This window comes from Cololabis saira, chromosome 21 (genome assembly GCF_033807715.1).
Source record: "Cololabis saira isolate AMF1-May2022 chromosome 21, fColSai1.1, whole genome shotgun sequence".
Taxonomy (NCBI): domain Eukaryota; kingdom Metazoa; phylum Chordata; class Actinopteri; order Beloniformes; family Belonidae; genus Cololabis; species Cololabis saira.
In genome coordinates this window covers 23723754-23748804 of record NC_084607.1, presented here as the reverse complement: position 1 = coordinate 23748804, position 25051 = coordinate 23723754, and the positions used below count along the sequence as shown (strand labels likewise).

Sequence of the window (25051 nt, the reverse complement as noted above, 5' to 3'; positions counted from 1 at the left end):
CTGCGTTGGTGGTGAGCAAAGTCCTTTCCACAAAGAACATAAATCACTTTACCTTTTATCAAAGGTGCGTTTTAGAAATGTAAATTCCCCATTCACTGGACCGCCAACTTTCACATGCTTGTCCATTTTCAATTCTCCGCTAATCACCGCCCCCGTTATGCCTGTCCAGCTACAACGGGAGTCTACCAGCGTAGTTAGCCACGCCCACACACAGTAAAGGCCAATCAGTGTCCACTTCAAGGTGGGACTGACCATTGTTTTCCACCCACAACTCAAGCACAAGAAGCCCACCACACAAATAAAGATTTCATAATAAAGGCAACACGCAAACAGAAAAAGTAAAGTTAGACGTGACAATTAACGTGCTAATTTGACACCCCTACAGTTTACAGAAATGCACCGTGTCACTGGGAACTCTTTGGTTTTGTCACTTGGAACGGTACCATCTCCATAAACAGTATGGCAGACCCTGAACACCCATCACCCCAGAGAGACCAATAGTTCAACAGCAGTGGCTTTTTAAATGCTCTTGACAAAGTGCTCCACTAAACCACAAAAAAAAAAAAAATTAAACAAAAATAAATACTTGCTTGAGGAACACAAAAGAAAGTGCTCAAAGTGATGAACCAGTATGTGCAGGGCAGGTTTAGAGGTCCTGTGTAAGGATAATAATGTGTTAGGAAGGTCCTTTTGAAGGTGTGGCTGTTTGATGTACTGTATATAAGATAATAATAGGAAGACCTCACTGATGCTGTATTTATGAACATGGTTCATAAGAATAAATTACTGAGCCTAAAAAAGACTGAGCAGCATAAGAACTATCTCTACTGATTTTGTTAAAAGTGTTGCATTTGGTGCATAAAATCAGCTTGAGATGTTCCCTTGACATGCCCTGTATACATATTATATATACTGTATATATGTATATATATATATATATATGTATATATATATATATATATATATATATATATATATATATATATATATATATATATATATATATATATATAAATTATTTTACTAGCTGTCAGCCTATCTTTCAATAATCTTTCAGTTTGTTGGTAAAGGGATGTGATGACTTCTTGACGGAGACACCGAGAATCCATAAGGCATTAGTGCTCCATCTGCAGTGAATGGATGGAGATTTGGATGATTCATCCTTTGGTCAAACAGTATTTGTGTGGTTGAGCAAAGGGGGGGAAGAAGTCTTCTGCTTTAAAAAAGAACCACACACAGGATGACATGGTGTGCCCACATGTATTATTCAGCTCACATAGAACCTTTCACTGCAGTCCCAAATTTATTGCGAAATCATAATGTATGACAAATCCCGGCCCAGAGAAAATTACATAAAACCATCATCATAATTTGAAATAGACATTGCAGACAACCTTTTACTTCTCTTGTTTTGGCACAGGCGCTTTGAGCAATTATGGGAAATTTTACATACAACTTTACGAGATCTATGAAGTGGACAGAATTTCTAAGTATGTAAACTTAAACATTTTATATCTTTATTAATTATGCAAGCTAAGAAACACAAAGAAACACTATGTGCTCTAGTTTACTGTTAACATTGGAGTACCATGATGGTGTCTGCAATCTTCTTCGGTTATACTCTTTCTGGTGTTTAAATGAGACAAGTTGCTTATGAACTCGTGACTCGCTATTTAAAGCAGCGCTGACTCCATCAGTGGCATGATAAATTATAGTTTCTGTGAATCAATCACGCGCCACTAGGCTCCACATCAACGCACAAACATACGGACCTTTCAGTGAATCCATAAGTCGTTGACAGTACACATGGGTACATAATGTGACCATATGCTTCATGCCTTTATGATTTTGCTCACGCTCTGCTGTTCAGCACACCTACTCCTACATCTTACAGCATATGATGCTATGATGATGAGGTTTTATGGTCTCTGCACACAGAGTTTACACGGTGGCTAGTGAGTGTGCTTACTATCGGGATGGAGAAATTTTAAGAGACGTCACTTCAGTATTTCTGCCTTGGAACTCCACCTCCCTACCTCTGTCCACCTGTGGAAGGAAGGCTGCGATAGCTTAAACACACAACTTCATCCAATACTATTTATGATCCTCATTTATTTATTGTTCCTCTTTTGCATTCAGTTATGTAATTAGTCTCTTTCAGAACCTTCCTGTGTGGTACAAATTGATCTGTCTGCGTATATCTGACAGCTGTGTCACCACGATGACCATTAGACTCTTTCAACTGGTCCTCATTCCCAGGGCATCTATTCTATGGAGCCAAATCAAGGCCAAAAGTTTTGCTAATTTGAAAATAAAATTTGAACCTGAAAATTCTTTTGCAACCTACGTTTCCTGAAGGCAACATGACTGAGGAACGTCCCCTTCCTTCTCTGTTCTGCTGTCACTCATGATGCCACGCCCCTTTCAGTTGATGCCAAGCCCCCCACGCCAGATCAGGGCCAAAAGTCTGAACCTGAAAAAAAATTTTGAAACTGAAAAAAAAAGATCTGAAACTGAAATAAAAAGATTTGAAACTGAAAAAAAGATTTGAAACTGAAATAAAAAAATTTGAAACTGAAAAAAAGATCTGATACTGAAAAAAATAAAATTGAAACTGTAAAAAAGAATTTTCAGGTTCAAATTTTATTTTCAAATTGGCAAAACTTTTGGCCTTGATTTGGCTCCATACTATTCACACTGGCCACATGAATACCTGTCTTTTTTCTTCCACTCTGAGTAGCATTATATATTTTTGGTTCAGGCACCATGACGTGGTCCATCGTACCAACAAGACCCACAATCTCTAAGGTTTAGCTGGTTAGTGTCAGTTAAACGTAGCATTTCTAAAAACCTGTTATTGAAAGAAAAGGTCCTAGAAATCCTCAAAGGTTGCTAGGCTACCTGCACTTTAAGAGTTGTAGAGTGTTAAGTTTAGTTTAGCCGTTGTGAGAATGAGCTGCTTAAAGCAGCTTTGTTGTAGAAGAACTAATGTTCATCACCGATCTGTGTTTAGTTTTGTTCTCTTATTTGCATATTTCAGTTGTATATATTCAAGATTGTTAAACTCGTGAAATATTGTATTTAAATCACTGTAAGACATTTTCTTTGTTTGCTCTCCAGTTTATATGAATCCTTTTCGGCACTGTTGCCTCTGTGGGAGTCTTTTGAATGTTTTATTCATTTCCTGATTGCATTTGGCTAGCTGTTAGGTATCCAAATTTTGACATTTATATTATACACAGCTTGAACAAGATCAGTAGGTGTGTGATGGTTGACGTAGCTGCTTACATCAGCTTTCTAGCATGACCACAGAGAGAATCCTTATTGGGATTTTCACTTAAAAGAAACACCCACATTCCAGCTAATTGGCAGCAAGTTTAAGAGAAACACATATTAAATGTAGTTGATACACACAGAATTCCCTTTGTAGACTCTTACAAAGTCTTACAAACTTTAATCTTGTTAGTCAAGCTTCAATAAACACTGGACGTTAAGATGTTACCTTTAATAAACAGTAGAAATCTTTATCTAATTTGCCAGAACTTCAGTCTGTCCCTGAATCATCTGCTCTCAGGAGTCGTGACCAAAAAGCGGATGCTTGTTAGTCATCTTCTCTTGTCGTCATCCCTCTGCAACTTCCTCCCAAGGCCATCTCCCTTCTCTCAAAGTTTATGTGTTTAATAAACTTTTTGAGGAGAAAAAAGAGCAAATTAAGAAAGAAAAAAATCCCTTCAAGTCAGGCGGAAAAAAACGTGTACGCTAACAATTGATCTCTTTTGCTTTTTCCTCTCCTTTGTCTTCACACTTCTCTAACCTTATCTCCCCCTTTTTCCGTCATCTTCTTTTCATGCAGGGGATGAAGTGGTTCGGCAGTATGTCCCTCAGCAGCAAAAGAAGTAAGAGGAGGGGTAGAAGGAGCAGGAGTTGCGGCAGTGGAGGAAACGGTGCTCTGCTATCCCTGGCCCTCCTGATGGTGGTGTCCACGATGGCCGACCCCGCGGCGGCTCAGAAGCAGCGAACTGGTGGCGGTTCAGAGAAAGTCCCGGTCCTGAACATCGCTGTGATCCTGGGACGCACGCGCTACATCTCGGACCGGGACATCAGGGCTCTGTGGAGCAAAGAGGACCCCATCGACGTCAACGTGGTCACGCTGCTGGTCAATGAGACTGACCCGAAAAGCATCATCACACATATGTGTGACCTGATGTCGGGGACCAAGATCCACGGTGTGGTGTTTGGGGATGGCACTGACCAAGAAGCCATCGCCCAGATTTTGGATTTTATTTCCTCACAGACGCTCATACCCATCCTGGGCATCCACGGAGGGTCGTCCATGATCATGGCTGACAAGGTATGGAGGATGAACTGGATGTATGAATGTAACAAGCAGCGGTTGGTTGGTTGGTTGGTGAAAGAACGTCGGTGCCCCAAAGTGATGCTGATGAATGGAAGGCATCCGTGAAATGCAAGGCAGCGAAGTGAAGAGTGGATGATTACTATGATTAATATATTAAGATGAATTGTTGTGCTGCTTGTTTGGGAGTGCTGCATTGCTTCCTTGCCAACATATCTGTCTTTTCATATCTGACTGTGACTGTTCGAGCACAAGTGGGATCTAGAGAACAAAGTTGGAGGGACCGGGCAGGTACTGGAGGACACATACGTGAAGGGAGACAATTGGTTATTTATCGATATTACATTCTTCCAAATCTAATGTTTCATGTGTCAGGGTATAAATTCAAATATTTGTATTTCTTTCCTTATCAAGTAATTATGCAATATTATTAATTTAATGAAAATCCTCAAAATTCAGAAGCGTTGTGTGAAAAAAATTAAGTTCAACTAAACATTTTCTGCATGACTTTATCAATCAGTCCTATTTTTTCTTCTTAATTAGCCCTCCTGTAGATTTATTGAGGCTCGTTTTCTGGCTCTCACGACTTTCTGCCAAGCTTCAGCTGCTGGGCACATGGCTGCACATTTGACTCTAAAATATTTTGACCTAGAGACGAGTTCATAGTCGAATGAATGTCTGCAAAGAGAATGAAAGACAAGCCCAAATGATCAGCCTTTCCTCCACGGTCCTTTGGACGAGATGTTTCTGATCATATTCCCTTTTTTGTTCCAAAAGTCTTGTGGTTCATTCAGATGTAATTTTTTACGCGAGCCGTGCTGTTTTGCCCTTCGTAGAGGGACCTCATTTTCTCCAAACAAGCTGTGTATTTTTAACAATTTTTTTCCACACACTGCATCTGAATTTTTGGCTTAATTTTTAAGCAAATAATATTTCAGTGTTTTGTTGTTCATCTGGAGTTGTATTTATCAGGTTTTAAGTTTTAGCAAGGACCATATTGCTATTTATTTTGTGTCCTTAAATGTATAACTTAAGAACCGAAAGAGGGTGAATCTTATTTCTCAAAAAAAGCAGATGGAGAGCAGGATGACAGGAAAAGGAAGGTTTGCCGTGACCAAAGTGAAAAGAGAGGGGACAAAGAGAAGGAACTATGAAAGAAATGCCGTTGCTGTCACGCCAACACTGACTGTGTGGTCCAGTGAGCTGAAATATGGGAAATCTTTCTTCTTTGTGCAAGATTCGCTCATAGAAGGTGCAAGGAGCTTGATTGGTTACCTCATTTGAATAGGTAATGCTTCCTCGCCTGCCAATCACTTTGAACCTTCAATGGGAATAAATGAATGGTGCATAATTGTGTGGATTCATGTGTCGGTGCTGAGCTTCTGCAATTCATTTCATTCACAATGGAGCTAATACTCAAACGTGTTTTCTGCCCGGAAGATCAAAGAGGGCTTACTATCGGGGTTGGCTGTGTCAGTGGAATATTGTACGTAAGCAAAAGTGATGTCATATAAAAGAAATACACAAAAAAAAATAATTAAAAGAAACTGGTGAGATAAAAATAAAAGTAGGTCAGATGGAATTTGCTCCACTCTGAGCTGTAAGTAAGGCAATATAATGCCTATTACCTCGGTAAAACTCCTAAAAAGTCCTTTTAGAATAGAATTCAATTGCTTCTGTGACAGAGTCCTTACCAGTCTCTAACGTTGAAGCCAAATACAAATTATTTGCGATCAGTGAGGAACCAAACCCGATTCTGAGTTGCCAACACATTAAAATTCACAACTGACCAGAACAGAGGACCCGACCCCTGATGGTCGCCCATAGACTTCACACAGTAATAATAAGCACAATGCATCAAACAGCAGACATAAAATATCTCAAAAATATTAGGCATATATAAAAAAGGCACAGTATAATGTCTATATAAAAGGTTTGACTTGCAACGCTCTCCCCTGGACAAAAAGAGAACAATGCCTTTCTCAGTTTTACATAATGTTGTACGTTTGTTGCACGGATCATCCAACTGTATTTTCATCAGTCCCAGGGATATTTCGTAGGTGAAGGTGTTGACATTTTCCCACAGCCGGAGCATGTTTACCCACTGACTGACCTGTGAGAGTGACACCTATCTCCACTGTGAGCTCTCTGGAACTGTGCTGGGACCCACAGGCACTTTGTCACCCGCCTCCCTTTTTGTCACCATTTTCAGGGGCTTCTTCCCTTGTTTTTTCTCTGTGACTGCAGATAAAGTAAAAAAAAGTACTTTTTACTGCTCTTTTATACCATTATACATAAGCCAATTCATCACAATCCCAAAGCTCCAGTGAAATTAGAGGAATAGAAATCTGCTTCCTGATTCAAGTGATCCGTACCATTTCCGGAACACGGTACACAATCAAGTGGTTGGCTCAGATCAAGATTTTTCTAGAAATGTATATAAACTATCACAGTAAAGGCTTCTCGTTCATGTAATGATGCATGTAGCACCTTTCTAAGAGAGGGGAGGAGAGAGGATAAGTGTCGGAGGAGGGGATGGGGAGGAATAAGGAGGCTGAAGCAGAGAGATGAAGGCGTGAGGGATAATCCCTCATCTTGACCAGGGGAGAAGTCGGGTGAAAGGGGATTACTGGATGTACTGATTGGCACCTGCTTCACTCCACCTATTCCATCACTGCAGGGGACACACCACTCACTCGCATTTCTATTCTGGATGGATAACCATAATTAATACCTGCCAAAAGTTGACCTTTATCTAAGCCAAAACTCTTATCAAATGTAATTATTATGGGTGTTTCAGTGCCCATAAAATGTAGGCAGTTTACCACAGTTTCCACAGCGGGCCTTTTTTCTTTCCAGGAACATTTAAAAAAATGTAATAAAACAAAAACAAAAAAAATTGCTTTTCCCAGTTATGACTGGAGGTCTCATTTAAAAAAGGCCTATATATTTTCTTAATGCTTAATAAAGTATTAAGATAAATTAAACCACTGGAAATTACTGGCTCTGCCCTGAGGTTTATGTGTATCTTTAAAATAGTAAATTAGTTTCTGTATCTTGAACTGTTTGGTTCAGCGTGTTCTTTGCTTCAAGCTTTAAATGTACATTGCACATATTATTTCAGGTAAAAATTAGTTTTTTCCTCTCTTTATCTCAAATCTACACATAATCCATATGGCATGCAAGGCACCTTTTCATCACCACCTTTTACCTTTTTTTTTTTAAAGTCCATCAGTATATACTGTAATTGAATTTAAGAAACATTTATTGTGAAGGGCTTATGGTAAGAAAATAAGCTATCATGACCCTTCTCAATTGACTTTTTTGAATAATACTCTTTTGTTTTCGATATGTTTTTCTTGAACTAATGTTTCATTTAATAAATGACTGAGTGACTGAACGGCTCATAGAAGCCACATCACACTGGATGGCTCATCCAGGCGGCTGTACAGACACTGCAGAATTTGGTTGCTTTCCTCCTTCTCTGAGTTGGCAGGCTGAGGGGAGACCACTTTATATATGTTAAAGCAAGAAAAAACCTGTTTTTCATAATAGATCCCCTTTAAGTAAATTATGTCCTACTCATCTCCTGGATGCATCTTTTTAAAATGCCATTGATTTGGGCATAAATATTTAAACTTAAAAATATGACCTGTTGAATGATGAATTGCAAATGGAAAATGTAAAGCAAATTATTTTTTGCATCCCCTTTTTCTTTGTTAAATTTTATCTGATACATAACTTAAAAACCAAGATGTGCTCAGAAACGTGAGGTAGCCCATGTGATCTGTTGGTTAGGCGAGGCCAAAGATGTGTTAACCATGAATTTTAAATGTATATTTGCTGGCGTCAGAATGTATTTAATAATTAGAGATTATGCATTACACGAAAACTGAATTTATGTTTCCAAAAAAGAATCAAGAGTCCTATTATGGGTCCTATGATACATAATTTCTTAAACCCCCCCCACCCTCCCCCCTTCCCTTTTTTAGGATTTATGTAAGTTCTCACCCTCATTGGGTTGAGGTTTATACATTTACCATCCGAGTCCTGTTCGGCCCTGTTCTAATGGAGATTTTCCTCTAATCCTCATGAGAAATATGAGGAGAAGCTCGCCTCCAATGATTATGCCTTGTAAAACCCCCCCAGAGTGTCTGTGTACTCTTGATTACGCCTTCACATTTGTGCGTGCACGGACGTGTGTGAACATTTCCTGCATATGCATACTTTAGTGCCTTTGGATACAACCATTTCCTTTGCGTGCTATGTCACATGGAGGCTAAATCTCTTAGTACGGTTGACGTCCAGTCAAAACCGTTTCCCTGCCGACATCTGGAAAATACTGGCAACTTCACATTTAAAAGACAAAAAGATGTATAATAGTCTTATATATTGTCTCCTTGTGCTGTCCGTCTGTCCTTCTTCCTTGCTTCTTGCTTTCATTCCTTGCTTGTTAATCAGATAAATGCTGCTGTATCTCTTAGTGTTTGCCCCCCCCCCCCCCACCGTACGTCGCTCAGCCTTTGTTGAATAATGCACACTATGCCTGTATTGAAAATAATACATTATTGATCAAGGAGAGAATTATCTTTCCTTGCTGTAATCGCAGCGTTTCAGCTTGAACGGAGCATCTTTGAAACTCTTTGATACCGCATGACTGAAGCAAGAATTTCAAAACCTCAGTTTAAATTAGTTTGTCTTGAAATAGTTGATTTTAAATCCTGTTCTTTCCATGTGTCTTTCCTTAGTTTTGCCTTTTTTGTTATTATTTATCAGATGTAATTGTGTAGGTGTATAATTTGTCTGGTTTGTTGATTGGCTTCATGCAACTTTCTTGCTAAATGGCTATTGACTCGCTCAAAAGGTCAGCAACTGCAGCTCCATCATGCTGCCTTGCCTGCTCCAAGCCAGAACTGCTTGATGACGCATCCGGTTTATCTGACGTCTTCTGCGGTTTTCTTTTTCCTTTTTCTTTTCTGGTTTTCAACTGCTTTTTAAAGCATGCCTCAGGAATTACAGGCAATATTTAAGACCGTTTTCTCTAAAGTTAACACAGTTTCAAGAGGTATAAATTATACTTTTCTGAAACAATTTGGTTAAAATACACAATACAGAAAAAAGTATTGTTTGTATAATCATGTTTTTTTTTTATTGTTTGTAGAGTAGTTAGTTTCAGAAGCAGTCAGCCACTTCACTTCAGTCCAACCCCCTTATTATAAACCGGTGTTACAATTTTACACAATCCACTTTAGAAAAACAGCAAAGCAATGATATGAAATCAGGCATCAGTAAAGATGTGTACGGCGGATAATCCCACTCTGATCCGAGTCTATGACGTCCCACTACTCCATGAATCTAAAGAATTCACTTCATTGCATATTTCCACACCTACAGTAGCTTTCTCACCAAAAACTGGCAAGGTGATGACCATGTCTGAGCCGTCACTTCAGGCACCCAAATATTTTTCCTTGTAAATCAGAAAGGATTTGTCACAACTGTGTGTATGTGTGCTTCTTGTGTGCAGTATTTCCAGACACATCTTGACATGTGCACAGAGATCTCAATCGGGAATCCATCCCCAGAGTTTGACTTGTCACTTCAAAAAGTGACACTTCCTTTCAAAAAGCTAATTACTTAATTATTCTGCATCAAAAACTAATGACTGAGTAATATGCCTGATGTAATGGAACATTTATCATCCTAATGTATTTAAGGGCATGTCCGAGACTTCACGATGAATGGCAAACAGCTGTGTCAGAAGTAAGCTCTACATGTATTTGCACAAGGCTATCTCACTATGGCACATTGCAAAGCAGCTTTTTCCATTTGTAGGGGTCGACACATTGGATCACAATGTACTGCATATTGAGCTGGCAGAGGTTTTACGTTGGATGCCCTTCCTGATGCAACCCTCCTGACTCAGATGAGTGCCTACGGCATTCTGGGATAAAACCCCTCCTTGGGTAACACCTGAAAAAAAGTGCATCAATTTGCTCAACCCTTTAAAAGCCTAAAGTGATGTGAGGTGTCCTTTATGGTAGTACTCTTCTGTATCTCGTACCAGGTCCTAGAGCTGGGCGATATGGACCAAAAGTCATATCTCGATATTTTCTAGCTAAATGGCGATACTCGATATATATCTCGATATTTTTTCTGTGCCTTAATTGGGGTTTCCCCCAAAGCATTATAGCATAGCATCTATGTTAGCTTCATTTTTTCTGAGGCAAACCCTTAAAAAAACAGTCAGTTTTAATACAAAGCCTCGTGCCAAATGTCACACAGGTTCCTTTATTAACAGAGGTCTGCACAATATCAAAATGTATAAAACAAATGAAATAAAAATAAACTGCCTGCATATATAGAATAAAAATGCTTCTTGAATAAAATAAAACAAATATCCCTTTCCTGCATAACAATTAAATTAAAAAACACTGTACAATTAATACAATGTAGACAGTAACAGGCAGACTTTTCCACTGACTTAAAACATTCAAGTCAATTTGTCACAAAATAAGCTATATCAAAGTCATTAAAAAAAAAATTCTAAAAAAAAAAAAATCTTTTTTTTTTTTTTTTTTTTTTTTTTTTTTAGAAATCTATATAAACGATATTGTCTCGTACCATATCGTGTTTGAAAATATATCGATACATATTAAAATCTCGATATATCGCCCAGCCCTACCAGGTCCATACATGTTTCGAAAGGTTAAATAAATTATAATGCAATTTAGAGTTGGATATGTGTGGTTGAGTCTGGGGTCCAGCCGCCCCCCCTCCTTGTCCTCCTGATCCTATCAGGATGACTGTGCTACGTGGTCGTAAAAAGGCGGCTCCTCTTTCCACTGGTGTTACTCAAACTTCCCATTCAGCTAATTAAACTGTGAGTGCGTTTATGTAATTTATGGACTCAGTAGATGAGCCGGAGTGATCGATAGATATCGGGTTTATGAACACTGTCTTCTGGCCAGCCATGCTGGTGGATGACAGCTGTCACAGAGACTGGTGGCAGAAATTCGTTTTGTAGACATATTTTTTTCTTATCAACTAACCACACACACATATACCTGATGTTACTGCCAGCATAGTAAATTTGGGGGTGTGTGGTGTTGCTGTGATCAAAGGATATTACTCCTGCATCCCCGTTTTCTCCCCTCCGGCGCTTCAATTACGCACACGCATGCACTCGTGCTCATGAGCTGTGTGATGTTTGCTGCTGCTTCCTCGTGTCAAATGAAGCACAACAGACTGAAAGGAAAGAAGAAACAGACATGGACAGAGTGGCTAAATTTCGTTGACTACGTCCAGTTTCTGTTCTGCGACACTCTCTTTTCTTCAATTTAAATCAAACTGTCATCTAATATCTTCAGCCTCTGCACAGCAGATCTTCACGTGTCTGTGAGCGTTATGTGCACCACCTATATATCAATATTTCAGTTAAAAGGTAATTTGTTTTTGTGTGTCTATAATTGACTGAGAAAGAAGAAAGACTGCAATAATAACATCACTGGGGTGTTGTCAGATATCCTTGCACATCAGTAACCCTGGCCTTTATTAGATTCCCATGGTAACACTTTACTTTTTTTAGCCTTTGCTTCGTATCCTTTAAGTGCAGTGTTTGCAAGTATGTGACCACAAACGCTTAAGAGTGTGTACACATGCGTGCATGTAATTCATGTCTGTGTGTGTGTGATTATGATAACTGGATGCAGCTGTCTTGAGGATGAGAAATGGCCTCTCACTTTTCAAAGGGAATCGATTTGAGTGAATATGTGGGACGAAAGGAAACTGAGCCGTTAGCCGGGACTTAGAGAATATTTCCTTGCTTTCTTCTTCTTCATCTCCATCTTCTGTGTAGCTTTCCCTAATGACATGTGCTCCAAAGTATTGCAAGTCTGCTGTTTGAGGCTCACATACATGCAGCCATACTGTGCATATAAGTCACCTCTCCCCACTAATGAATGTCTCCTTCTCCTTGGCTCCATTTCTTTAGCCCTAGGAACAGTAGCAATCTATGTAGGGACTGCAGGAACATATAGTCACTGAGGAATACACACACACACACACACACACACACACACACACACACACACACACACACACACACACACACACACACACACACACACACACACACACACACACACACACACACACACACACACACACACACACTGTGTGTCTGCATGTGAAAACTTGGAGAATGGTAACAGAAATAGAAGGATGGCAAATATCATCCAAAGGATTTTCTTTCTCTAATAAATTCATCACAAAAGGCCACGGGAATGACAAAAATAACAGTTTTCTATGCGATAGCAAAAGGGAACATAAATTGATTTTGATGAAATACTCATGTAGACATTGACTTTAGTCTTTAATCTCCTTACACATTTCATCCTTATGCTGCTTCTTACTCCCCTCTTCACTGCTGTCTTCCTCCACAGAGAGAATCCCGATCTTTTTGTCAAACCAGGGCGGCCGTGAGTGGGGTGGCCACGGCAGACTGTACGGGTCTATAGCAGTGGTCCTCAACCTTTTTTCAGTGATGTACCCCCTGTGAAATATTTTTTCAGCCAAGTACCCCCTAACCAGCGAAAAGCACTTTTGGTTGTAAAAAAAAAAACTAAAACAGAGCACTGTGCCATCAGTAACTGATTTATTAAACATAAAAATATTGCTGCTACGCTTCAACCACGACTCCATCGTTGGTCCAAGTGATTGACAGGTGAAGCCAGGTGGCATTTGACAGGTTAGGTGGAACCATCCTGGTGTGGGGGATACTCTGGGGTTTTAGGATAATAAGTTGAATAGCCTACTCCTGAAGATAAAATTCATTTTATGAATTTAGACTTATATTTTCCTCAATTATTTATGAAATATTTATTTTTAAAGGATTTTTGCAGCGTTTTTAAATATATGTATATTTTAAAATCTCATGTACCCCCTGTAGTGCCTTCACGTACCCCCAGGGGTACGCGTACCCCCATTTGAGAACCACTGATCTATAGGTTCTGTGAAAAACGCTTTTAGAGGCTCTTTATCATATACTGCAGGCCGCGGTGTAGCAGAACGAAAAGGTGGACGCCACCTTAGTTCAGACATTGCTTGGCCTAGCTCATGCTAACCTATGATACTCATGTTAATTTACGCTGATCAAACCTGTCAAGGCATCCTCATTTATGACATTTCCACTGAAACAACACATGAAACAAATAACATTAGAGGAAAACCATGGATGGGCGGAGGTGCAATTGAGCTTGTCTGTTGCTAAATCATGTCCCCTTGGATGCTGTCCCTGCTGGCTCCTTTAGCCAAGCCATGGCTGTTTCAGTGGTGACATCAGGATTGATGATGCTTAATTTGAAGCAAGTAGGAAAATACTGGACAAACTGCATCCCGCTGATTAAAAAACATTATGCGTAATTTAAGTATACAGATATATACAGGACAGATCTGTGTTTTACCGTCAGAGATGCTCCACTATCATCCAGCATGTGCCTGGCATGTTGTCTAACAGTTGGCGGCGTGGAGAAGTTGATCAGGCTGCTTTGTGTACATTTGTGATCAAATCTAATCAAACAGTTTGCCTCTGTGTGCGCACGTTCTGTTGTGGTGTCGTTACAAGGATGAGCAAACAACAGGCTGGCTAACGTCTGACTAATCTTTCTGTCGTTCTTTACATTTGTGCTCCGTGTGTAAGCGAGTTTTTTTTTTTTTTTTTTTCATGAATTTCAGACAGCAAAAATAAGTGATCAGAGGAGCAGTAGTGACCTAGGTTTGGAAAAGCACGGAAACGTACAAACATATCCATTTCTTTTAAAGATTTGTAGAAATTTTGTCCAGCTCTGTTGGACGTAGTTGACCAGCGGCAAGATGTTAACTCATGCTGTGGATGCTAACCCATGGAAAAACATCATGTTTGGTTGGGTTATCATGTAAGATTTCTACTACTATTCTTATAAATTTATGAATATATTCTTATAATATTGTGCCCTTGTTTTCATTAATAACTATTTTATTCCTTTAATTAAGGATTCACTTTTGACTCAAGTTGGGCCCTCTGTCATATCACACAACCTCCTTTAACACCATCAGAAATAAATACCACTTTAGATGTGGAAATTCAAAATATTAATCCTCTGCCAACAGTTTCATCATGGTTTTCCTATTGACTCAGAGCATCTTTCACAGAACATGCCCATCAGAGTAGATGAAGGGACTCAGAGCTGTGAGTGAGAGGTTGATTTTTCAGAATAGATTATTACCATCTACTGTCCCTCGTGCTACTGAGATACAGATGAATATAAACCACATTTCCTCTCAGGGATGCTGACATGATGGTTTAGTCGTTGACACAGATATCCATTTGTGAAGATAAATGCACTGATTTCATCCACCCCTACAATCAAATGGGAGATGTTATGTGACAGCCTGCTAAAGTCAGCCCCCTTCATTTGTAACTACATTTTTGTGTCTTAATTTTATTTCCAACACAGTAAAACATGCATGCCTTGTTTACTCACTTTAGAATTTTCCTCAACCTTTATCTATTATTCATTAAGTTATTTTTGAGCTGTTTGCATCATACCAGCAGTTTTATACTTCAAACAAGTGTAGGAAGTTATTGTTTACGCACCTGTCAATCCTGTCCTGATCTGTAAGGATGGTGTTCCTCTGGGAGTCACGTGCAATCCCCTTAATCACAGGTCTCTTGACTGAATCTAAGAAAGCCTCAATGGCTTGGAGGTAAACACGTTTGGCCAGATGTGATCATTAGACCCCAGTTTGGACCCTGATAACTGTGATGATGTTCTTGTATCTTTATCTTCTGATATTTGTGATTCATTTTCAAAGGAGTCACAGAAGTCAGTCAAAAGAATCAGTAGTGCAATACGCATGGACCAAGGGTCAACATCTTACGGTGGCCGACAAGGGCCAAACGCACTGAAACGGCCTAATGCGTCTCAGTTAAGGAAAACGGCTTCAAGTACAGAAACGATTCAAATTCACAAACTCAAAATGAGGTACAAAAAGAGGAACGTGGTGCAAATGAAAAAACGTGCTGCAAAAAACAAAGATAAATGCAGCGTCATCAAACGCGCTGCAAATAAAGAAACGATGCGAAGCACAAAATGATATAAAACAAGAAACCATCTTCAAAAGAAAAACGCTTCATACCCGTTCACTACAACCGGAAGTGCTGTAACGTTAACAGGTGCTTTATGTCAATCTCAAATCATGATCTTATCTCATTAATCTTATGTGCAGCCTTGTATCGTCTGGTGTAAAATATAATAAAGAAACGTCTCGTAATGTGCAGCGTTGTACAGTGATATAAACATCACATTACCGTTCCCGCTGTATGTTTAAACCATGGATGTAAACACTGTGGTTCAGTCAGCTGCGCCCCCTGCAGGTTTGGAGCACTTCCGGTTGTAGTGACTGGTTATGAAGCATTTTTCTTTTGAAGATGGTTTCTTGTTTTCAGTCTCCTGCATCGTTTCTGTATTTGCAGAGCGTTTGATGATGCTGCATTTGTCTTTGTTTTTTGCAGCACGTTTTTTCATTTGAACCACGTTCCTCTTTTTGTACATCGTTTTGAGTTTGTGAATTTGAATCGTTTCTGAAGCCGTTTTCCTTAACTGAGACGCATTAGGCCGTTTCAGTGCGTTTGGCCCTTGTCGGCCACCGTAACACATTCTTTAAAGCATTAGTAAAGACCTGACAGAATAATCGTTCTCATTTTAAATATTAAGTGTGGTAACAGGCAGAGTTAGCCTGGAAGGATTGTGTGCTTGAAGTTTGAACCAGCCACATGGCCCCGGTGGAAAGCTGCTAACTAGTGCTACCTGGAGGTACGCCAAACAAATACTTGTGGCTCATCTGTTTCTACCTCTTGCAGCAGCTGGAGTGATCTTCATTTTGTAACTTTACCGGACCCTTCTACGTTGATTAACTGGACCACTAGCGAACAGCTGGCTGGTTGCACTCCACCACACTTGGCTGCCCCCCGCTGGGTCACCTAGGTCACTGCCCATTGCTTTATCGTACAGGACTTCTTGGGACTAACCAGGGTTGGTCAAGTCAGCTCCAGCCAATATGACTTCAACTAGAATTGTGAAAATTTAGACTTAGATCCGTATCCTCAGAAAACCTAAAGTGACAAAACAAGAGGGGAAAGGGGGAAAGGCCAGGGTGAAAAGGTGAGTTTTGAGTTGTGCTTTGAAACTGTCCAGAGAAGGGGAGTCACGGATTACGGCAGGGAGAGAGTTCCAGAGAGTGGGGGCAGCAACACACATCACATGCAGTTTGTCCAGTTCTTATACAGTCTACAGTATGCATTCTCACATATGTGCTGTCTTTATGCAACAATCTTTTAATGCAGTCTCCTGGCTTGTCTCGCTGGTTTTGATTTTTTTTTGTTTTAAGCCACACTATGATATCTTCTCTTTGAGCTGCTTTGGAATTGGAATTAAAATCCACCATGCTGGGAGGTCAGAGAGCTGTCACTTGCTTTAATCTAACTCTACTTTACCCCTTTGATCTAATTAGAACAGCGATGCAAAAATGGATCTCTTACTCCACAGACTTCAAATTAGGAAAAAAAGAATTAGGTCATTGTAAAGTATAAAAAAAATAAAAAAAAAAACACCAAAGGAAAATTCACATCAGCCACACTGCTTTTAAGCAAACTGCAGGATGCCCTATTTTCATCTATTCACGCTTCCTGTGAAAGCAAGTCTTCCCGGTTCCTTTCTGCATCCTCGTATGCCCCTCTCATGTGCATCTCTCATCTAATCTTGAAAATCTATCAGTCTTCTCAACTCCCCTCCCTTTTCCATCATGTGTGATATTAAGAGTTTAAAGATTGCAAAAGTGATTTCTCCCCGCATCAAAGCTGTATCGAAAGGCAACACTGGTGCCCCACGCTCTTTTTTTCCACAAACCTGTGCACGCGCACGAACATCCGTGCGGCACTTAACAAAGCCACACGTGTCCGTGCTGTCTGCGGCTCTCGAGCATTTGATGCGGCTCTCCCTTCCCTTAAGCCAATTTTTTCCCCTTCATTCCTTTCCTTTTTGTTCTATCTGTATTTTTACTTGAAAATGCACGTGCAGGCATATCGATACAACGCACACACAGTCATGCAGCAGTGCTGTCGCCACTTTACTTTGCAGTGTCTGCAGTGAACAATCATGTAAGAACAGGGCTGGCTTGCCTCCCCTTCCTGCTCGCTGCATCCTGCATACAGTTAGAGCTTCTCGGGCGAAGCAACACTATTCCATTAAAATGGACCGGTCTCTTTCGTTGTGTAGCTTTGCCCTGCACTGCGCCATGTTTGGAGCAGTGAGCTGTGCTAAAAGACAGGGAACGTAGAGATGCAGGCAGTAAGAGTGACATGAATTAAATATCCCTCCGACGATCCGCTCGCCTCTCCATTATGATGGAAAGCCCTGTGGAGCATGAAGTCAACCTTAATTGTTCTGAAGTAGCGGGCCAGACAGGCACAAGGATGGATGGATAGATGTACGGATGGGTGGAAAAAAAAGGACGGCTTGTAAGAATGCGCCCGTGTGACGAGCAGAGAACAAGCTGTGAGCACCGTGGGGGGCTCTCAGGAAAATGGCATAATTCATGTTTTATCGGCACAGTCGGTTTATTTGTCTCTCGCTGGTCCTCTCCCCTTCTTCCCAAGTCTACATAATGGACCTCCAGCACTTTGCTCTTAAAACTTCAGCTCCGGAAAAAACAGAGATGCTGCATTGCATCCATTAACATGAAAGACAACTTAAGAGGTCTTGTCAAGCACAGAAAGAGACTCAAGTGTCCTTGTGCCTGACAGGAGCTACACAAGCTCCACCTCAAACTTTCAGACCCCGAAAAAAAGACAGCAGCAGAATATTGCTACTCTCGGTTCATGCCCGTATCCGTCTCTTGGCGGACGGTCACGGCTCTTTAAGTTGGAGATCTGCAGTGGCATTTTTATGTATGCGGTTATAAAGCATGCCCTCTGTTTTGCACATGAAAATGTAAGGGACATATTTGCTATGAGTCAGAGTGACAGCTACGTGATTTGCAGAGGCTTTACGTGTGGGTTTCAGTGGCAACAAACGCTTCCCAACATCTCTGTCTCGCCTGCTTAAAAGCAACAGCGAGTGGTGCCTTTTTGGGGGAGAACTATTTTTAGTTTTCAGGTCACTTTGCAAATTGTCTCAGCACTCTTGGTTCTTTTAACTTGCAGAGGCCTTAACATGTAGTCCTTAAAGTGTCGCGTCGCATCACGTAACTGACATAGTGCGGCGGGGTCTTTGCTCTCACTTTGCAGTGTTGTGGGATTGGGCTGATTTCGAGCGATGGCGGTGAGGGAACGGGGACGACGACGGAGCGGCCCAACAGCTTTCTCCTTGAGAGAGCAACAGAGAGAGGAGACGAGATGAGCTCAAATGAGAGTGTTAGAATGAAAAGCACTGAGCAAAACCTGAGCAAGCCTGAAAGGGTTTAAAAAAAAAAGACACTTTAATTAAGTTGATAGTATGGCTATTAGCGATAAGGACTGTGCTGAGAAAAGTCAGTGCCCATCCTATTAAGTTCCCCCATTGCATACTGTTATTACTGTATGCAAACTCTGTTAATACCAGAACTCTGTGACCCTTAAATCCATGCGGTAAGCTATGGAAAAAAAATAATAACCACAGCTTTGCAATGCAGCATTTTTGTTTTTATTGACAAATTCAGTTATTTACAGTCATTTGCAAAAGTTAGTACCCCCTCTTTTAAATGTATAATTTCTTTGTTTGTGTTTGTGTTAAAACATTAAAAAAAAACTTCTTATCATAGTTCTTACCAAATACAACTCCAGATGAACAACAAATAATGTATTATTATTATTATTACATCAAAAATGAAACCGGAATAAAAATAACTGTTGGGTAATCCTAAGTACCCCCAAGATTCAGTAGCTTGTACATCCACAGTTAGGAGCAATAACTATATGAAATCATATTCTATATGACTTCATCAGTGTGTCATATCAATGTACCGTATTTTCTGGACTATAAGCCGCTACTTTTTTCATAGGTTTTGAACCATGCGGCTTATACAAAGGTGCGGCTATTCTGTGGATTTTTCTTCCACCGCTAGGGGGAGTGCTAACCGGAATTAGAATAAAAACTAAGACAAAATAAATGCAAAGAAGAATACGTTCCTTCTTTAGCAGATAGAAGTAGAAGCAGATTTCAAACAGATGAATAGATAAATAAATACCGGTTATTTTCTCTTGGTTCTGTCCAGTTTTAATCAGCAAAGTTGTTGCTGTGTTAAAAGACACTGTTAGGAAAGATCTATTTAGGTACAAACATGTACATCATTTACAGTTCAGAATCCTTCTGTACATGTAGTAAATATCTAATATAACAACATAAATATCTGCGGCTTGCATATCTTATTTTTTTTTAAATAGAGCGGATGCGGCTTATATACAGGTGCGGCTTGTATATCTTTTTTTATTGTTTTTTTAAAAATAGAGCGGGTGCGGCTTATATACAGGTGCGGCTTATAGTCCAGAAAATACAGTAGATCAATTTTGACGGGTTCTTCTTCATCACATTGACTCAGTTCATCAAGCTTTTTGTTTCTTGCACAACATTATTAAGGGCAAACATCTCCACTTTGGTGTCATCGGTCAATTGGACATTGTTACATAAACCATGGGCTTTGTTCAGGTGCAGTTTTGTGAACCAATAGTCCCTCCAAGTTGATTTTAGACATTCTTTTAAGATGTTTTGGGGCTTTCTCCTTGCAACCCCTCCCAACAGCACTTGTTAGCTCAGCTACTAAACGGGGTCATATTTTTCTCCAATTTTTGTTAGATTAATGCTACTGCGCACCAAGTAAGATGTCGTTCGACTAAAGTTTTCTTTAACTGAAGTCCACTACAATTAAAGGATTTTTATTATGGGTATATAAGATAGAAAAAAAAGTGGTGGCACATTCTTATTTCATTTTATTTCGAGAGTTTAAACTGAATAGATATTGCTGCTACAGCTGGAAAATACAGCAACTAAACTGAAAATGGCATGGACCATGAATGCACTCTTACGGCGTGTGAATCTAAAATAAAGAGCTGAGGGATGTTAAAATGCTCCATTAAGCTGAAAGCAACTGTGGAGTCAGGTGATAACTCGATGTGGGTTCTTTTCTTGGAGCAACATCTTTTAAATGAGTCAAAGTAAAAACAGTCATCTAGAAGTTAATCTTATTCAGGGTTGGTATGTTATTACTTCAATCAGCTTCATCATGCAGCTACAGAACTCTTCTTTTTCTCCCCTTCTGCCCAATTTTTCTGGCCCTTGGTTTGGACATTTTTTCTTCTTTTTGCCTTTTTGGGATAACAGGCATGCAACGAGACATGTGGGAAGAAGGATTTAAAAATAGCCAGAAGAAGGGAGATTGTACAGGGTGGAGCTGCGGAATGAGGGAGGCAAACAGCGGGAGGGTTTCAGGGTCAGCATTGACAAATGTGTTCTGCAGAGGTAGCCTGGGCTCCGGGGAGCTCCGACAGTTAGGTCAGCATTCCCAAAGGGGAGCAGGGAAATGGGGCTTTTACCTTCAGGAACACCAAAGAGAGAATCCGAAGAAAGTAAAACAAAAAAAGCGATTCAGAGCAAGAGATGCAAAAGTCCACGGTGGAACAAGGTAACAGCCTTGCTGTCTTGTCATTTAAAGGTGGAAGGCTGCAGCACCGCCATAAAATCTGTGGTGGGATTCCACTCATCGTTCCACCATACATCCATTTATTGACCTATTTATTTTTAGGAATTACCTGTGATCTCTGTAAAGTATTGCACCATGCTGGACACCAACATTAGCATCCATACAGGAACTAGTGTGATGTTTAATTTGCCAAGTTTAACAGTTCTATTATTATTATTCAACAATTATCTATTGATTAACATTTTTTAAAACATAGTTTTATAATTAATTAAAGGAAACCCTTTAAAAATTAGCATTGAGACTAGCTTGACTTGCCTTCCAGCTATCAGAACCAACTAAACAAGCTCCAATTACTAGTTTCCAGTGAAAATGTACATCAGCATTACATAAAACTTGTTTGGCAATAAAGGTTTTTGTGGGGGATCTGAGCGTCACATCACAATGCAGATATTTTTTTGTCAGAACCCTTGTAGGCTAGTCAAAGAAATGTCGCTTTAGGAAAAAGGATGTTAAATCTCTTGGAATTTACTGTCGTCATGCACTGAGTCAGAGCAATAGATAGACACGCTGTGCTTAAGATGACATCATCAAGAATAGTTAATGTGCATCAGTCTGTAAAGGGTTATAAAGTGACCCATCGGTCAGCTGTTAGCGATCTGATGTATGGTGGAGGGAGCGTCAGGGCCAGGGCCAGTACCAATGGCGATGATGGTTGGGGAAATGAATTGCCAAAATTTACCAAAATATCCTACAAGCTATTCTCAATATGGCCATCCATCTGAAGTTCAGAAGAAGGGTGACGCAGCAGGATAATGACTCTTAGACAATGGAACTACATCCACAGCAGAATGAATTTGGGAAAAAATGCTCCAAATTCAACTTTTGGAGTGGCCCAATCATAGTTTACACCTTAATCCCAAAGAGATGCGGAGGCACAGACGTCAAAATAGCCCTTCACACCTGAATGTTGTGCAGGTCTGAGCTAGAGTACAGACCTTTTTTTGAAGTTTTGGTTGCCAAAGGAGGTTCAACCAGATAATAAATCCAAGAGTTAACATATTTTCCCTTTTGCACTGACATAGTTTAATAGAGTTGTTCAATAAATGCACAAAAACATCTTGTCTTTTGATGTGACACAGATGAAGATGAAATTCCATTTTATATGAAAATGAATGATGAAAAATGTTCAAGGAGTTTACAAAGTTTTTCTCGTGACTGCATAAAGTTGAAATATTTGGTGCAAACAACTTCCAAGTAAACCAACGTCTTGCTTTTAGACTGATCCTATTGTCATACTTGTAAAGCATCATTCTGTGATAGCTCACATAAGCAGTCCTTGAGCGAAGGGATCCTTTCTTCTGCAATGAGCCTACGCTCCGGCTGGCCGACCTTGGGTTTCCATGCTTGAATGCTGAAGCTCCTGAAAGAACAAGACTGAGGTTTGTTATTAAACACTGAATTTATCAAATTCACTGACTTTTCAATAGCTTGTTTCAGAGGGCTGATGAGGAGTCACGACGCGGCGAGCTTCTTGCGTGTGTCGCTTTTGTGCGCAGGCTCGAGCGTGTGGGTGCAATGTGATGGAGAGTTTTTGTAAATCTGTGTGTGCATGTGTGTGTGTTGGAGATGTTGGTTTAGCTCAACCTTGACAAGGAGGAGAGGGCACTGTTAGTGCACACCCACTGAGAAATATGCCATGACAGAAAGAGAGAGCCACACGTGCACAAAAAGCAGACATGGGGAATTGTTTAACTCAACACAGCGTTCCTCCTAACACACACACACACACACACACACACACACACACACACACACACACACACACACACACACACACACACACACACACACACACACACGCATTTATAAAATGAGTGAACACTTTTAAAAACGTCTTTTACATCAGTTCACCACTTTAACGCTGAATGTTAAATGGTGCGCACATGTACATTTGTGTGTGTGTGTGTCACCTGTTATGGCAGTCAAGCTCTCTGTGTGATCATCTACCACTGTACACGTGAACACACAATGTTAAGCACACTTTGGTATTGATGAAGTTTAAAAGCTTGCTCATTTAACTTTGTTTCCCCTGCAGTATATTAGCTCTTATTTATCACTATTTACACACACACACACATAAATGATGGCTTTGCAGTGCTGTCACTGCAGAGCAAGGCCGCTTAGTATTCTACTCAGTGCATTGATGTTGTGTGCGTGTGTGTGTGGTTAATTGAATATGCTATACACACACACAGTATATTTTTCCATTGGTAAGATTTGCCCTCAAAAGTCCGTCTTCATTAGAAAAGAAATAAATAGTTAGACCGAGGTCAGTCTTTGCATTAAAATGCGTCCTGTGTAATCTGATTACAAGTGGCCAGCGCTTGGAGCATGCATTCACACCTAGCATTAAAATGCGTACCCAAATCCATCTTGTGTGATCAGATCTGAATTTCCTGCTCTATATGCAAATTAACACAAAAAACATTTTGTCACACAAATGGGCAAAAATGCTTTGTTTTTTATTTAATCACCATAAAAAACAGAAAACAAAGACGACAATGCCAGAAAGAATAAGACAAAAGGTTTGTGAAACTCAAATCAGGTTGATTATAATACAAAGAAACGCAAATGAGCCACTGCCTACGCGCATGATGTAAGTTTATCAGGTGGGTTTGAATCCATCCTAGGACACTTGTTGGTCAGACTTAGAAGAAATAGGAACTTAGAAGATGACTTAGATGTCATTTTTAATGAATGTTCAACACTTGTGGCCTCATTACAGGTTATGTTACCAACAACTGCCAAGAATGCTGTATGACTGTAGTCTCTCGTGGTTATTGTCCTGTTTTATCTTTCTCAATTCTTCCATCTCTTACTTTCTCTTTTCTTCTCACAGTCTCTTAAATCTAACGTTTGACATTATGCGACTAAGCCATTCGCAACTAACACAAGTGACAATTCACCAATTGTAGGGACAAAACATTTTAAAAGGGGAGGGATGACACTTCATAAAAGTCATTAGAAATGAATTGAAATCGCACTGAAATGATGTCCTACCCTGGATTCACACTGAAAGCGCCACAGGCTTCATAGGCATCCGGTTGCCATTCATTTTCTATGAAAGCACGCTGCGAGAGGCGTCGTAGGCCACGGAGGCATTGGAGGCGTTGGGAGCAGCGCGTTGGAGGCATCCAGAGGGTCAATTTGAAATTGAAAAATCTCAACTTTATGCAAATGAGCAGCAGCGACACCGAGGCAGCGTCCAATCACAGACCGGGATTCCCAAAGCGAGAAGCCTCAATGCAGATTGTACTTTCATGCAGAGGTGGAAAAAGTACAAAAATATTGTACTTAAGTAAAAGTACAAATTTTCTGCTTGAAAATTACTTAAGTAAAAGTAAAAAGTACCCATTAAGAACATTACTTAAGTAAAAGTATAAAAGTACCTCAACTTAAATATAATAAAGTACCAAAAGTACATGGTGTAAAATGTACTTAAGTACAAAAGTAAAAAGTAAAAAGTACAAAGTACAAAGTACAAAACTCAAAGTACAAAATTATTTTCAAAAGGATTGCAAAGAAATGAAGAATCCAAGAATTTGCTTACAACTCTAAATAATGGTGATATTATTCTGACCAGTTTAGCGTTTGTTTCCATCACCCCATTTTAATTTCTCCCTTTGCTCATCACTGCTGCTGTACCCCATTGGCCCCGCTGACAGGTCCACCCCCAGCCTGTAGTATGCAGTAACACCCCAGCTGATAAAGGATGAGACTTTTGAACTTTTAAATGCCAAAACCACCTTAGAAGGGGTGGAATCAAAGAATGGTGCGCATGGACACGCGTCGGCTGCCGCTCAAGGCTGATTTCTGGTTCCGCGTTACACCAACGCAGAGCCCGTACCCTACGGTGAGGCTCTGCGTCGATTTAACGCGGAACCATAATTCAGGCTTCAGTCTTCATCGGTACTCGGCGCGACGGTG

At 40.1% G+C, this 25051-nt stretch overlaps 1 protein-coding gene across 3 annotated transcripts in view; it reads left to right on the top strand.

Annotated features, from left to right (window-relative positions):
• The window catches only part of grin2aa (glutamate receptor, ionotropic, N-methyl D-aspartate 2A, a), a 213167-nt gene that overhangs the window by 10324 nt on the left and 177792 nt on the right, over positions 1–25051 (top strand). For 2 of the 3 annotated variants that reach the window (XM_061712466.1, XM_061712467.1), the window contains exon 2: positions 3854–4351. In XM_061712466.1, the coding sequence (XP_061568450.1) occupies positions 3857–4351 (495 nt within the window). In that variant the 5' untranslated portion in view covers positions 3854–3856. Of the gene's footprint in view, positions 1–3847; positions 4352–25051 lie in introns of those variants that run through there. The other variant, XM_061712465.1, reaches the window with a different exon arrangement.